Source organism: Phytophthora parasitica (assembly GCF_000247585.1).
Source record: "Phytophthora parasitica INRA-310 unplaced genomic scaffold supercont2.2, whole genome shotgun sequence".
In the NCBI taxonomy this organism is placed as follows: domain Eukaryota; phylum Oomycota; class Peronosporomycetes; order Peronosporales; family Peronosporaceae; genus Phytophthora; species Phytophthora nicotianae.
In genome coordinates this window covers 1,099,525-1,115,341 of record NW_008648988.1, presented here as the reverse complement: position 1 = coordinate 1,115,341, position 15,817 = coordinate 1,099,525, and the positions used below count along the sequence as shown (strand labels likewise).

The window sequence follows — 15,817 nt, the reverse complement described above, 5'->3', positions numbered from 1 at the left end:
CGTTACCTGCGTTAGATTAGTAAACTATGCAAATGTTAGTTGTGTCGTCACCCTCGCGCTTAATTACGCCAATTCTAACTCTTTCGTGATATTTTCATTTCAAGTTTCTCTCTCGCTTAAATTAGTCAAGTTATGATAAAACCTATATCGATAGCTAGATATACGGAATAAAATCGTGCGCTTCTTCCGAAAATCCAGCCCCTTTCTACTTATTCAAAACGGGTTTTCCTATATAATCCCTGAAAAAGGGCTAACTTGAATGTCAAATATTATGGCGAGTATGTTTATACGATTTACGTACTTCTATTAATCTAGACTGCCTTTCACTCGATTTGCACTGCGTTGTATAATCGCCGAAGTGGGGTTTCCCTTTATACAGCGGTGCGCTTGTCACTGTCTTAACTGACTTGATAAAACTTCTAAAACGCATTACTAAATAGGTTCATCGCTTTAATACCTTTTTTCTAACCCGTATATAAGTTATTTGGCGAGTAATACTTGTTTTTATTTTTGAGTTAGCTCTCTTCCGACGCTTATAACACGAAAACAACAACGACTGGTTCTTAACCATTTTCAGTTCACTGGCGCTCACAAGTTCTCATCAACCATCATGTCAATCAAGACGACGAAGCGGTTCTAATGCTCAGTATTATTCCAGTTATAGAGGCAGCCAAGTTCTTATCAAGGTCGCAAATGATACATCAACCACAAATTTGCTTTTAGCATTACTGTACCCGATTGTTGCGAATCGGCAAAGATCTATAGGTAGTCACCAGCAATATCTCCCCATCGTTTCATTAGCTTGCCTGCCTCATGTTCGTTCTGACACTCAGAAGGATCAAACCATTCAAAAATGGATATCTTCGTGTGCTAACCTACCAAAAACAGGCAAATCTGAGTGAAAGTCGGCGACTACCCGCATCCAGAACGCTATATCAGAGGTGCCTAGCTGCTGTCGCGACCTCGCTGCACCTAGGAGGCCCATTTCATCGACTGGAGAGTCGTCAAACATCACGTTCAGTAGCCCCAATACGTCGTTTGTCGTTCTGTTTGCACCTCTAGAGAGTTTTACAGTGTCGTTCTCGTTTAGCAGGGCGATTCTGTCCACTTTTGATGCTTTTGTTTCTTCCTAGAAGGCCGTCTACCACGGTTCGTGCACTCAGACTTTATTTTGTCCAGCACCCAGTCTTCATAATTCTGGCTGGGGACTTCCCCCTTCCGTCTGCGTTCCCGTCCACAGGCATGATATTTTGCGCGTTGGTGGGACCGTAGTGGCGTGCTGGCTACCTGTACTAGAAGGTGACGCTGGCACCATAAGAACGCGCTACAGCTGGAAGATTTAATTCTGTTCTGAACTACAATGCTTAACAGAACTTATTTTGACCATTTACAGTTGCGCATTTGTGTATCATCTCATGGGTGATCGCATAGCAAAAAGACACGAGACGGTATTCCGAGACGTTTCTCCTTGGTTAAGAATCAGCCTAAGAATCTGGAGAAACGTACAAGATTTTCGGAATCGGCACACGATTTTACCCCATATATCAAACTCTCGATACAGGCTTTATCCGAGAAAAAGACTTGGCTTCATGAAATTAAGATGGCAACAGAAGGGAACAGTGAAAAAGGGGCCAACAAAGTTTTTACAAGAGTCACATAAGAACGCAAATCGGGGTTTTAACAAAAGTCGAAGAGACGGCTAGCCAGGACGTGATTGGTTATAATGGGGTCAGTTTGTTTAGCAGCTTTTAGAAGATCCGGGTAGCATCGGCCAAAACAAAGACAGTAATTCCATTTGAGCAAGAAGGACAAGCCATCAGCGGACACGATTGGTGTGAGCAGCAAGAAAAAGATCACGTCATCAGCTAACTCGAGTGATCCGAGTAGCAGCCTGGGTTGGAAGAAGAAGGAAACGCCACTTACAAACGCGAGAGACCCGAGCAGCAGCAAGAAGGACAAAACGAGTGCACCCTGGGCAGGAAGAAGAATGTCAAGCCGCCATCAGACCGGCCGAGCAGCAGCAAGAAAAAGGGCCGACGTAAGGTGCAGTATGAAGAGACGACGAGTTCGATAATGTGTACTGTCCGTGCAGCAACGCATACTGGAGAAGAACGTGAAGAAGCGTGTAATGCGTCGCCTTATTGCTGGGTTTCGCTAGTTGATAGCTGATCTGTACAACCTTGCATCATGAAAAAGAAACTAATAAAAGTTTGTTTATACAAGCAAATGTCCACGTTTCTATATCGCAAGTACTGAAGTAAACTTTTACTTCGGATATTAGGCGTGCTCGCACCGCAGAACATCGCGAACGCCGCGAAAATAAAGAGTTTACAATCTCAGTTTTCAATCTGCATGCCGAGTTCGGAGACAAATGGACGCACTCGAAATCTTGCTGCACCGGAGCTTGGAAGGAGCGAGATAAGAGTTTTAAAAACTTTTCGGATTTATGCTTCAAAGCTAGATGATGTTGGGTCATATAAAAAACAACTGAACTCAGATGTGCCCAATTTAACCATGATAGAGGACCGGCAAATCCCATTGCAGTTGATAGGAACGAGTACCAACTCGGAGGACAGACCAAACAATAGGTTGGCAAAATCCTCTTTGCTGATACTGATTTGCATCAACAACAACACCCAACTTATGGACTTAACGTACATAGTATCGTGACGCCCACAGAATAGGTTTTGAGAAGAACATCTACTGAAACATCGCCGAACGCACCCTTAACGGTGATGTCAATTGTTCCCACTTAAAAATCAGAAAGATCAAAATCAGACAGTATCGGTTTTAAAAAATCAGCAATACACGAACGGTACTTTACCTGAAACGAAAACACTGGAAGTTGCTCTAGTCGATTTTCGAGGTCGGAGTCTTAGGGAACTCTAAATCTCCAAGTCGAAGTCGATGTGAGCCAGCCACAGCAAAGGCTTCGCCCCAGGCTCCATGTCTTGTACTGCGGTGTGCTGCATCGCCTCAGCGACAAATGTCGTCAATACGCCCACATTGTCTATGACAAGACCAATGTCCGGCTATAGTGTCCCCCTTTTCTTCTCTTGCAGCGCAGCCACCTTGGAAGCGCAATATCAAATAACATCAACCGGCAAAATATTACATATGTAATGGGCCCCTTCATTATATATTAGTTGGTGCATCAGCACAGGAGTAGTAGCGTGTGCTGAATTGTCATCATCTTAGTGGCTGGTATATGGGGAGCCAGACCCATTATTAGTAAATCATTCGATGACATGTATTCGAGCGGCCAGGGCTGTCACCCGGGTCCTAAATAAAGTCAGAGTTGAATTTTCCTGAAAATTGCGAGCTTCCTCCTATCTACAGTGTAAGCTAGTGACGGATAAACTTCTGGCCCGTTACAACATATCTGTTGAGGTTGGATAATTGAAACCGGAAGCATCTTTTCGTCAAATGTGCTGTATAATCTTGGGTCATGTAGAAAATTGGAATAAACAGAAGCGCTTGAAAAATTCGTGCGCTCCATATGTTGGGGATTCCGACAGGATTACAGGCAGCGATTTAACAGAGAGCAGCTCACGCGAATATTGAAGATTGACGTAATCCCCTCCGGCTTTATCTTCAGACGTGGCATCCTGAGCCGTAGACGGTTCCTCAGTAAGACAAGCCGGGCTATCTACTTACCCGTTAGCACCAGGATCTTGTCGAGAGGATGAATCTCCGTTTTGGCCACCAGAAGCTTGGGAAGGAGGCACGGCTTCGCTCTGGCGATTCCAATTTATTTCTAGAGCGGTACTACCATTGCTGATGATACGTAGGGAATCCACTGACGGATTAGGTGGTTTCAGAAGTTTCTTGATAGTGCTTAGAAAGCGCTGCACCCAACGTTTTTGATTACAGTCAGTTTCCAGCTGGAAACCCGGGAATTGACTACAGTCAGGTCTTAATTTTTAAACGCCTGGCTCAGAGCGCTAACAGGTGTATCAGTGTAACGCCTCTGAGAGTTCAATTTGAAATATATCATCAAGAGCTATCGATCCAGAAGGCTTCCCGATGGGAGAACCCTTGTTGATATGGGTAGCCGGATAATTGTTCGTGGAAAAATAAAACACATTCGAGTTTGTCGAGACTGGTAGACCACTTTTCAACAGCACCAACGTGTGCCACTGACTGGCCATTGTATGGGCGGATGGAGCCAGCGATCAAACATGTGTTGTCCAAATTGTTGATTGCCCAGTCAATTACGAAGGACGTTGGCTGGTTGGGAAATCCGAAGCTGTTCTGGTCCCACATGTTTGCCACCGAAGTGTGTAAGTAGAGTGAATTGTAAGGTGGGCCCGGAAAGAGTGCTTAGATCGGGCCTTGAAGACACAGGAGTAGCGCCATACAGTGCTTCGTTGCTTCCTATCTCAGTAAAAGTTGCCGTAAATACAGCAGTATCTTGGGGTTCGTCAACTACGACAGGAGATCATGTATTTTCGACGTTCAGTTTAGATGGTCGAGCAAGTGTCGCTACTGTTGCAAACAGACGACAGGCGTTGATGATATCGATACCGGTATCTTGCATTGCAAGATACCTACTTCAAATCGTTTTGGCTAATCCAACCGAATAAAAATTCTAGAAGTATTATAATATTTTTAGAAATTGATTACAAGATCTGTTGTTTGCATTACACGCCCAAACACTAAAAGAGTAGCGTTACAGCATGTTATAATACTTCTGATGTATAGCTTGACCAGCAGCTTTGTGCTTACTTTAATATACTATATAATTTCATATGACATTTTTGATAAAAGCTCGTGTTTTATATTAATTACAAAAAAGAGCTGACCTCTGTACTTCAAAAAAAAATGTTTTGACACGACTCTGCACTGCAGTCGTCTTAACGTTCAAACACCCGAAATATTCGGGGCTTTGTGTTAAGATGTGGTACCAAAAAAAAGGATATGTGCTGTATAAAAGTGCGACTGCTGCAAGCCTTCGTCATGTCGATCATGGCGGCCCGTGCCGCCATCCAGCGCTGCTGCTGCATCCTCCGTTGGCGCGCGAAGGCACACGTCCTCGTCGCTCCTGCATCACGCCAGCACTGGCCGCGTCTAGGCCCCACTGGAGGATACCGGTATGAATCCGGTCTACCAGAGACCGGCCAGTTGTCGCCGTGGTGTCGTCTGGTACAAACGGCGCTATCGCCGCTCAACAACGTATTGTGGTTCATCAGCTTCGCATTGTACCTGATTGTAGGCCTATCAACAGTATATCCAGCTTAATATGTCCGGAATACTTTTGTGCAGGCTTGCCATCAAAAACGCTCATTTGTGCATCAGATTTACAGAAATCAATTGATAATGTTGCTATGTGTATTTCCAGTTTTGGTTACACGAATGCGCGGTTGTTAAATGTAACCTGAACATGAAAATATACTATTGAATATTTGCTGTGCAAAGTGTTTGCAACAATTTTATTTAGACAGTGAAAAGAAAAGTGTTTGTTTTCGTATATGACGCGCCGGAGTGAAGCAGAGGCGGTGTCGACCTATTCTACTCCAATTAACCATACCAAAAGCGCTAGTATGTTACGTACGAAAGCGAAGGAATCACGTTATCCTGTTGTTAAGCATGTCCGGGGCTAATAAATGAAAGAGCCTAAGCTACACAGGACTACAGCAGAAGACAAGTGAAGTTTGTCCCCATTCAGGACAGAGTAGTAGTCAGATTAGCTAATTGTCACCAATGTGCCTCAATAAGACAAATAAATGAAGGTTGACTCGGCCTTCTGTGCCGAACAGGCAATTGCAGGCTGTCAGGGCCTCAATTAAAAACAAAAAAATTACAATGGTTTCCCTCGTTTTTGTACTTGCTTCGCTGCCACAGCATATACTAATGTTGTCAATTATGCATTGTAGAAAAGCCTTACTTAATATGATCGTCTGGTGTCAGTCGAAGAAATAAACATCTGGATGTTCTCGATATACCGCTCGAGCTACCAATTGATTAGTCAGAAATCGAGGATGACGAGGATGCTAAAGATCTGAGCCCAAAACACTCAACGTGGAAAAGATGTTTGCATATCGCAACGGTTCCGGATTACCTACTCACACAAAGTACGACGAGTTCAGTCAGCTTTCAAAAGACGATTCACAGGCGCCAGGAAATGCGCTGTAGAGGCCTATAGGCCGAGAAAATCGACTTTTTCTTATCTAGCACTAATATGGGCTTGGAGCAGTGTGCGTTTCAGCCCGCAAATTCAAGAATCAGACCCGATGCGCGGGAGGGGGGGGGCACTAATGGGCGGCTATCTTTTCAAAAATGACAAACTCAACTCATAATTGTGACAATCGTTAGATGCGCCGCCATGACCTTGTTCAAAACGATAAGCTCATCAATAACAGCTAGAAGGTGATAATACTCTCGACACGTGTGCGTCTTTTCTTCGGTCTGCTCTTGTTCTTGTGCAGGGACTGCTGCTTCCTCATTCAGCGCCATGGACCACGCGAGCAAGTCAGCGGTACAGATCTGAGCGGCTGCCAGGCACTCCTCCACGCGCGTGACGATAGGCGCTTCTGGTGCTAGCGCTTTGCGCTGCGGGAAATATCGTACAAGGTAAGCTGTAAGTACGCTAAGTGTCTTGGTACTCACGTTGGGCCGTTGATCTTTTAGCCCTGTGCACGTGCTGAACAGGAGCTCCTGCAAACACCCAAGTCGCTCACGCGTCGTGTGATCCTGTTCCGCGATGTCGATAACCGTGGGTGATGCGTCTGCATCCCATCCGCTCAGGACTCGTGCTACCTTGCGATCTTCACGTGCGGTGTTCGTAACGTAGGCGAACGCCTTGCTCGTCTTGGTCATGTCCCACGCCCCACGGTCGAAGATCCATTGGGCTGCTACGTGGTCGTCGCTGTTCGCGTGCTGAGCTCCGCCGCGGCGAAAAGAGTGTGAGGTAAGGTCTGCAGCAAGTCCTGCTGGATCGGTGACGCGCTTGAGCATCCGGTTGACGTGGCCCTGCATGCTGTCCTCACCACTTTCACATCTCCGCTAGGCTTCTTCTACGACGGGGGCTGCTAACCATGGTGTATGTGCTCGCAGATGGCGACGTGGGAGTGGGATTTACTGTGGCATCGACTGTTGGGGCGATAGTGGCGGCTGGTGGGGAGGTCGGCACCACGGCGACTTGGAGCGAGGCAGTTTCAGCCGCAAGCAAGTCGTGTAGCGGGGCGCCAGCGTCGAGATGTGTAGCGGCTTGTGGATTCAGTACTGACAGGTGTCCAAACAGGGAGACGCATGGGACTTCTTGGGTAGCTAAGGCTACTGACAGCGTGAGCAAGGGACACGACAAGAAGTCATCTTTGTCAGGCACCAGGGTGAGACCCTGCTCCTCGGCCGTCTTGATCCTCAGCAGCCGCAGGTAGAAGGCACTGTCAGCGGACACTGAGACGTGTTGCTTCTGGACGTAGCTAAGATCCGAAGAACGCCCGAAGCAGTGCCACATCAGGCGTGCTAGGGCAGCATCCTGGTAATCTGCATCGACTCGGGCGGTGCTGTAGACATAACGAGCTAGAGTTTTTTTTAATCATCTTTCGTACAGGGAGGAGCCTTATTAGTTAGTCCACCATTTTCACGTTTAAGTAGTGCTTCGACTGGAAGAATGTATGGGAGGCAATTCGCTCTCCTCAACACGTGCAAATAGGTGCAATAAAGCCGTCACGTAAACTTCCGATATATAATCGGCCAATACACACACTCTCTTGGCCTTGTCGGATGAACCCTCGCTAGTAAGCTTCGAGTCTACCGACAGGCATAGCACACCCAAACAAGCTTATCCAGACGCTTACCTTGAAGCCGTACCTCGCTCGTGGGCTTGAGTGAAAATTCTGTTCTGTTAGCTGTGGTGCCCTTTCGAGCTCTTCTTAATATGCAATCCTAATCATGTTTACAAATATCAAGTGAACTATAATTCGTTATGGATCGCTACACGTGTCGACAGTCACCTCTGTCCTTGTGTCTTGTCAGGTCTCCACCGAGCGTTCAACTGCTAGTCGCACCCACCGAAAAGTCGCTCCAACCGTCACCGAGCCGCAGTACCGTAGTCCGTCGGTTCTTGACCGCTCAATGCGAATCCAGCGCCACCGATACGGACCACCCGACTTGACTGACATCATGGTCATAGTCGGACCCGGCGAGCGTTCGGTAGTGACGCATCCTTGGCTGTCTTGTACCGTGGTCACCACCTGCCGCGTGACCGAGCGTTCGTGGCTTGAGCAACTTGAATGTAGCCCCTTCGGCGATTACTTGGAATCGCTACACCACACTTTCTACATGCATTCGCTCCTCCACGACTACATTTCCGAGCCATCTGTCCTCCTCGTGGACAACCTTGAGTGCCACGTTTCCGCAGCATCTGAGGAAATTGTTGCAGGCGAACTAGTTTCTACGTCGCAGCCATTGCCAAAAAAAAAAAAAACTCCACCTCGGTGTGCCAGCCGTTAGACGTAGGAATCATGGGGCTGCTGAAGCCAAATCTACGAGCTTTGTGGCTGGAAGGAACAGACTGGTCCACAACTGCGCGCGAGAAGAGGGTACCCACGATCGAACGAACCATCCGAGCGTGGGAGTCTATTAAAACGACCACCGTGATCAATACTTTTAACAAAGCACTCGACACTATTTTTTAGCTGCAAAACATAACTGCATCCATTCCGCTAAAATTTAGATAATATATATCTAAAACTAGACTTTGTTGTCCAATGCGAGTGCCATGATCTGGCCTGGCTCCATTTTTTTCTGATCCTGCTTATTTAACAATTCAGTGCTGGCTGTTGCATTCTGTCCGTCGCTGATCGGATGCCCACAAGCGTGAAATAACTTCCTCACTTATGGTGAGCGCTTTGGAATGCATGGTACTGTTGCATTTGTCGACGGATCTCATTTTCTATATGGTCAAAGAGCTGGTGTTGTGTCTTCTACGTCAGGAAGTTGTCGTCGTCTAATTCAGATCAATAGAGCTGGATTGGTCGAAGATTCACTTGGTGAATCATACGCACTAGGGATGGGGTACTCGACCGGAATTGATGGTGATGTCGGGGTGCCATCGAATGTAGTACTTTGAGCAAGATATAAGCTCAATGAGAAGCTTGAAATATCGTCTGATAGTGTGGCTGACTAGAGATAGAAAACTATCATGCACCGAGAATGGTCGAACGTTTTGGCGTTCTCCGAATAGTTCATCGTTTATTGAACGGACAGGCATCCTCCACAACATCTCCAAGCTTCTTGGCTTTTTTGGCTTGACTCACAGTCAAACCTAATCCAGTTTGACAATCTAGGCGATGCTTGGTATTCTTGCGTGTTTTAAAGTAGGACGCCCACCTGCTTTGACAAGTGAGCGTGTCCCACTTTACGATGTACTTTTTAAGAATGGCTTCTCCTTGATCCGTAAAGCTCTTTATTTATAACGTGTACACAAATTCTGTCATCGTACCTAACCCTGATAGCTTTATTTGAACCCTACCAAACCCAGCAGACCGATCACTCGATAGTCTCCCCTTAATAACGTTGAATTGCTCCAGCACTTTGAGCCCCCCCCCAAAAAAAATAATAAAAAAGTAATATTTTGCAGCAGCGACTTGTGTATTATTGCGGTTCGTTTGCGGCCTCACTTGCTCCAATCTGACACTTGGGCGCCGAGCAACACTTCAAAATCTGCTCAGATCAGGTCACCCAAGGTGCGATAAAGAAAGGTGAAGTAAGTATTGCCATCAATTTCATCGTTCCAGTGTTGTTTGACGCGTCGCACTTATATCGTATAGCTACAGTAGGGTCTAACGAGCACTCTGATGTTATTGGTGTATAGATTTTGCTGTTTATAGATGGGGAGGGGCAAGCCCCTGACGGACATCGAGAAGGGTCAGATTTTGGCCTATTCGGTGGGCAACCTGTCTGCTAACGCTATTGCTAAGCGTGTGGGTCGCTCGTGGAATCTCGTGAACAACTTGCTGTCCAACCCCGCGGCGTACGACTCGAAAAAGAGCACGGGAAAGCCCAAAATGCTAGGAGTAGCGGTCGAGTGCCGGCTTCTGCGTGAGGCATCGAAGACTGGAAAGAGCGCTAGAACGCTCAAAGATTCGTTGCAGCTACCGGTATCTGTTCGAAGGGTGCAGGAGGTGCTACACGACTCAGAAAACATGGTGCACGAGAAGCGCTTAGCGTGCCCAGTGCTCAAGCCGGAGCGCATCGTGGCCAAGTTGAAGTGGACCAATGAGTTTGTCGAACACGGCCACAATTGCAACTCTGTAGTATTCTCTGATGCGAAAAAGTTAAACTTGGATGGATCTGATGGCTATCAGTACTATTGGAGAGATCTTAGGAAGGAGAAACAGATTTACTCCAACCGGCAGTCTGGTGGCGGAAGCGTGTTCGTGTGGGGTGACTTCAGCGTGAAGGGCAAGTCGGAGCTGGCGTTTCCGGAGGGCAAGCAGAACGCAGAGAAGTACATCGACACGTTGGGAGCCATCTGTCCCCGTTTGGGCACCTATATCATGGTCTTAACTTCCAATTTCAGCATGATAACGCCTCCATTCACACTGCCAGGGCTGCGAAGTGGTATTTGGAGGAGCAAAATGTGTGCGTTATGTGGTGGCCAACCAAGTCTCCGGACTTGAATCCGAGCGAAAACCTGTGGGGAAACCTAGCGCGAGCCGTGTACTTGGACGGCAAACGAAGGCGGGGCTCGTGAAGTCGATTAAGCGCGAAAAAGATAGACGAACCGTCTTCAAGAGCTCGTTGTGTCTTAGCTAAGCTATATAGTGGGTAGATATCAACACTTTAGTACTTCGTCTTGAGTCCTTTAAGTCGGTAGACCACCATGCAGCGTTTTTTCATCGATCCCACGAGGTTTTCCAGCGTAGAGGTGGGAATGTCGCCCCACGCCTTCTTTGGTACAGTCCAAAAAATGCAGGTTTTTGACTGTAGCACGGCACTCAAACGTCGGTTGAAGACGAATGACCCCTCAAACTGATAACAAGAGTGTAGTGCGTATTGGTACAAAATCAGGTCTCTATAGTTAATGATTTGAAGAAATTATTTGAAAAACCAATTTGTCGCCTATCATTTCCGCGCGTACTGTATTACAAAATCACACTGCCTGGTAACGCAGTGCTATCTCTGAGAATTGCTGGTTGCGCCAGCGCGAGCTTTATCAGCCGGTTAACTTGCAAAATGTAAAAAGAAAAATAGCTGTACAAAATATTATCCCAACGATGCCATTTTTGGATTCAGGTTTGACAGAAATAATCCACATTTTTCGGTACTTTGAATTTTGTGCAGGCCTTCCACAGTGCTGCCAAAAACTATAGCCGCACTCATTTTTTTGACGCAACCCAAGCAATACTTGATCCCAGCAAATGACGCTTGGCCTAAAGGCTATAATCGTATTGTATTGTATTGTGAACACGTTTCGCGTGCTGTCTAGCCACCGAAGTGGTTCAACTTCCGCAAAAGGCTATAATTACGACTACAAATAGATAAAACCAGAGCGTTTTGTGGTTAAAGTGTTATTGAAAACACAATCGAAAAATTTAGGTTGGGGAAGTGTTCTAAATTATAGACGCACTTTCCCAAACGGCTCATTTGTCAATGTAACCACCGGTTTTGAGCACAACTTGTGCCATACGCGTAGGCATAGTGTTCACAAGGTCTCGTAGGTAGCTCTGCTTGATGTCCTTCCAGCTGCAGATGATCTGTGCCTTCAATTCCGCATTCGTGTCAAGTTGACGTCCGCCTTGGTAGACGGACCACGCTAATTGATCCCATACAGTCTCGATGGGGTATAAATCCGGACATCTAGCAGGTCATTTTAGTTTTCGAATACCCATGGCTTCAATATGGGCCTTAGTAAATCGGGAATCGTGAATAGAAGCGTTATCCTGTTGGAAAATAGGCTATTGGATGCCATGGTTTTCACGAAGGTTCTCAATGAAGGGAGCCAAGTAGTTGTCCAGTGTGTGCGTGTAGCACACAGAATCCTGTCTCCCCTCTGGGATAGCAATCTCCGTTTTGCCGTGGGCACTCATGCCAACCCACACCATCACGCTGCCGCCACCGCTCACTCGTTTTGAGTACAACTCAGTGTCAACCCTGACGTCGTGCCAGCAGTACTAGTAGCCGTCAGGGCCGTCTAAGTTGAACTTCTTTTCATCGCTAAAGATAGCGCGCCTCCACATGCGCGTCTTGCTCAAAAATTTCGCAGCAAATGCTGCACGTGCGACCTTATGGTGAGGCTTCATGGCTGGAGCAGGTTTGCGCTTGATCCACTTAGCAGCGCGAGATGAGAGAAGCAGATTTCGCGCCGTACTAGGCCTAAGGGTATAGACGAGAGCCTTTGAGATCCGCTTAGACGTGTACTTCTTGACTGTAGCAAGCCGAAAGACACGGCTAGCAATACTCTGGGTACCTTTTGTCAGCCTGCCGACCTTTAGTGAGGGAGATGACTTCTTCATGGGTTCAGTAGGTTACAGATGACCTTGTCGCTGCGTACAAGGTACCTAGCGATGTAGCGGAAGATCCTATGCTCTGCATGCAGCGCTTTTGCCTGGCCGATCTCGTCGGCAATGAGTTTGGCTCCTCGAGGAATCGTTCCGGCTTGTTTCGAGGTGGCGCGTTCGCTATCGTGCAGGCGGTTGTGGCTGTAATCACCCTAAAAACGTTTTAGCCAATAAAAACGATTTTTGCAGTGCTATTTGGTTTTTTAAGAAGTGCGTCTATAATTTAGAACACTTCCCCAACCTAAATTTTTCGATTGTGTTTTCAATAACACTTTAACCACAAAACGCTCTGGTTTTATCTATTTGTAGTCGTAATTATAGCCTTTTGCGGAAGTTGAACCACTTCGGTAGCTAGACAGCACGCGAAACGCGTTCACGATACAATACAATACAATTATAGCCTTTAGGCCAAGCGTCATTTGCTGGGATCAAGTATTGCTTGGGTTGCGTCAAAAAAATGAGTGCGGCTATAGTTTTTGGCAGCACTGTACTAAGTATTCGGTAAAATCCGTTAGTAACTGTATTTTGGGTTGATGCAGTTGACACAAATTTCACATTCACAAAGCGACAGCATTTTGGTATTGTGTCTTAGATTTGTGCCATTTTTTAAGCAGCTCCCGTGACAGGGATTGAGCAGCTTACTGCACCACTTGCGCTTCTTTGAGCACGCGAAGCGCCTTCTTCGTGTCTCCTTTCTTCAGTAGCACGTACACTAACAGCTCAAGTGACTCGCGGCAGTTGGGGTTCTCCCTAACGGCTCGCGTTACGCTTTCTTCAGCTTCCGAGTTGCGTCCCTGGAGCAGAAGCGAAGTCGCGTTGTTCACATGGACACCAGCTCTCGCTCGCGACAGCTACAGCGTTCAATACTCACAATGTTAGCTCCTATGAACACAAACAACGTCACGCACTGGTTTCATACCTGGATGCTGGCTTCTTGCGCATACTCTTCGGCCATCGCAATCAAATTCCGTTCGGACTGCAGCGTTTCCGTCGCTTCTGGTGCCCTAGACAGCATGCAAAGCGCCTCGGCAGTGTAAGACCGCGCCAAGAAGCTGTTGGCCTTGGAGCAAGTGGGCAACGCCAGCAACTCCTTCGCGCTTGTGATGGCCAGGTGGGGCTCGTACATGGACAAGTAGACATACGACAGGTTCACCAGCGCCTTCTGACGCAGCATATCGAGTGCCTCCGCGTCCAGAGCTTCGCTATCTCCTGCTTCACCAGCAGCAGTCGAGTCGGTGTTTCCATTCACATGTCCGGACTCCAGCAGCTGGTTGCAGAGCAGAACGACGTTTTTGAAGCACTTGGCACCGAACGGCAGACTCATCGTCGGTGATCCATCCGCGTCGTTCGCATCTGTAGAGGCAGAGCGAGCTCCGTTGCCGCTGGCGTTCTTCTCCGGTAATTTGATGTCTTGTGACGCCGCAGACGGTACGCTAGTAGGAAGCAGCACGCGACGGTGTGAGCCAGATCCTACGATGCCCTGGATCAAGCCGCTTTTGTTTCCTGCCACCACTGCCAGCTTCTGTTCTTTGGCAAATGCCGCAGTACAGCACTCACCGAGACGCAGCCACAACTTAGGGCGGTTGAAGAACAGTCTCGACGACTCGTGGAAACACCGGAAGGCCAGCGCGTACTCCCCCTGAAGCAGCAAGTGCAGACCATTATTGTACATGATTTCATGGTGAGAAGAACTCGCAATGACGACGGCATCCATCTTGGTGGCCTTGGTGGTCGCTTGAAGTGCTCTGGCAAAGTATGACTGTGCCGCCTTTCGCTGCCCCATCTGATAGTGGATGCAGCCCATATTATTCAACAAAACACTCTGCAAAAGCCAAAAGCACAAGTCAGCATATCTACAGCAAACTTCGCAGCTAATAGCAGACAAAACTTACTTCGCTCACGGCCTCCTGTGTACACGATGCAAGAAGCTTGATACATTTCTTGTAGTTCTTCTTTAAATATTCCAGGTTGGCCTTCAAAAACAGCGCCGTCGAGTTCTGCACCACCAGGCACGGGTGTCCAATGGCCGAACTCGTCTTCTCCGACTCCATAGCAAGCAAAGACGACGACGTAGCAGCCTCCCCTCGGTCGTACGTCTTAATCTCCTTCTGGAAGATCTCCAGAGCCGACTTGACCTCCTTCTTCGCCGTCTTGAGATTACTCTGCAACAGCATAAACTTGGCTCGGTACAAATGCAGTCGGAAGCGGAACTCCGTCACATCCCATCGATTTTTCTTCTGCGCCTCCGTCTCCACTACATTTCCATTCGCATCTCGTTGTACCAGATGATCCGCCACCTCCTGAACGGTATTAAACCGATGGGACTTCTCCAAAAACGCCAAAATACTCTGCGCCTTCTTGATAGTCGCGACACGTTCCCGTTCCGTGCTCACACAGCCTCTGCTACTGTGTAAAATGACGTCGAGATACAGGAAACTGGCGTGCATGGCTACATTTTCATCGATGGGGTCCACATTGCGCATCACAGCTTCCAGAACCGAACTGGCCTGTGCGTATTGCTTGGTCAGGAACAGCGACGCTGCGTAGTTGTAGCGGAGGTACGCCGTCTCCCTCTCAATAGAGAACGAGCCGCTGTCCTCCGTCTCCTCGGACTCTCCATCAGCTGCAGAAGACGCTGGTTTGCTGTTCTTGTCGTGTTCCTGTAGCTGCGTCCGAAGGTTTTGGCGTAGCGCTTGTTGCAGCTTGTCGGGTGTGTCTAGACCAGCGGCGAAGCGTGCTAGTGCCACGTTGTGACGTACTTTAAAGTCCTGACGGGGGTCTATCTCCTCTACGAGCTTCTCCAGTGCATCTACAGCCTCCTCATACTTGCCAGCGCTGCGATAAGGTTTACAATATGTCAGTATTGCGGTCTGTATGGGAGCAATAAAGCGGTAATGCATACTTGAACTTCTGTTGCGCACGATGGCTAAGCGAGGACTTGTTGTCCTTGGCACGCGCGTCCCCCGACATGCGTTTACTTGTTGCACTATGAGATTCACTTGTATTGCTGTTACTACGGCGATTTCGGCTTGGTTCCTGAAATGAGGACAGTATTGACAGCGTTGAATTGTTAATTGTGGCGCCTGTAGAGCTGCGTTGAAGCTCGCAGAAGATGATTTAGAGAGAGAGGACGCACCTCTTTTCGCTACTGCTGCGTGCTGGATGTACAAAGTTGCACGGCGGCGATAGAAACAAGGGGGCGAACGAGTACGCACTCGAAGCTTTTTTTCTTATTGGATTTCCGAGTGGTGCAGTTGGGGGGTGGAGGTGAAATCGCACTTAGCATGATTTCACCCAATCACTAGCGA

At 47.7% G+C, this 15,817-nt stretch overlaps 2 protein-coding genes across 5 annotated transcripts; one reads left to right on the top strand and one right to left on the bottom strand.

Annotated features, from left to right (window-relative positions):
- Positions 1–1,723: 1,723 nt before the first annotated feature.
- PPTG_20930 (hypothetical protein) lies at positions 1,724–2,588 on the top strand (the record flags this gene model as incomplete). The annotated part of the gene is made up of 3 exons (XM_008894357.1): positions 1,724–1,732; positions 1,888–2,065; positions 2,545–2,588. The coding sequence occupies 3 exons, from the start codon at positions 1,724–1,726 to the stop codon at positions 2,586–2,588; spliced, it is 231 nt and encodes a 76-aa protein (XP_008892605.1).
- Positions 2,589–13,006: 10,418 nt separating this feature from the next.
- On the bottom strand, positions 13,007–15,776 carry PPTG_02404 (hypothetical protein). Of its 4 annotated transcripts, XM_008893478.1 has the most exons (5): positions 15,646–15,776; positions 15,412–15,545; positions 14,402–15,344; positions 13,429–14,331; positions 13,007–13,360 (listed from the first exon to the last, which is right to left on the bottom strand). In XM_008893478.1, exons 2-5 carry the CDS (start codon positions 15,477–15,479, stop codon positions 13,148–13,150), a joined length of 2,127 nt encoding a protein of 708 aa, XP_008891726.1. In that variant the 5' UTR covers positions 15,480–15,545; positions 15,646–15,776; the 3' UTR covers positions 13,007–13,147. The 4 variants fall into 4 exon arrangements, with proteins under 4 accessions (XP_008891726.1, XP_008891724.1, XP_008891727.1 ...); XM_008893476.1 differs by having other exon boundaries at positions 15,412–15,776; XM_008893479.1 differs by having other exon boundaries at positions 14,402–15,545.
- Positions 15,777–15,817: the final 41 nt, after the last annotated feature.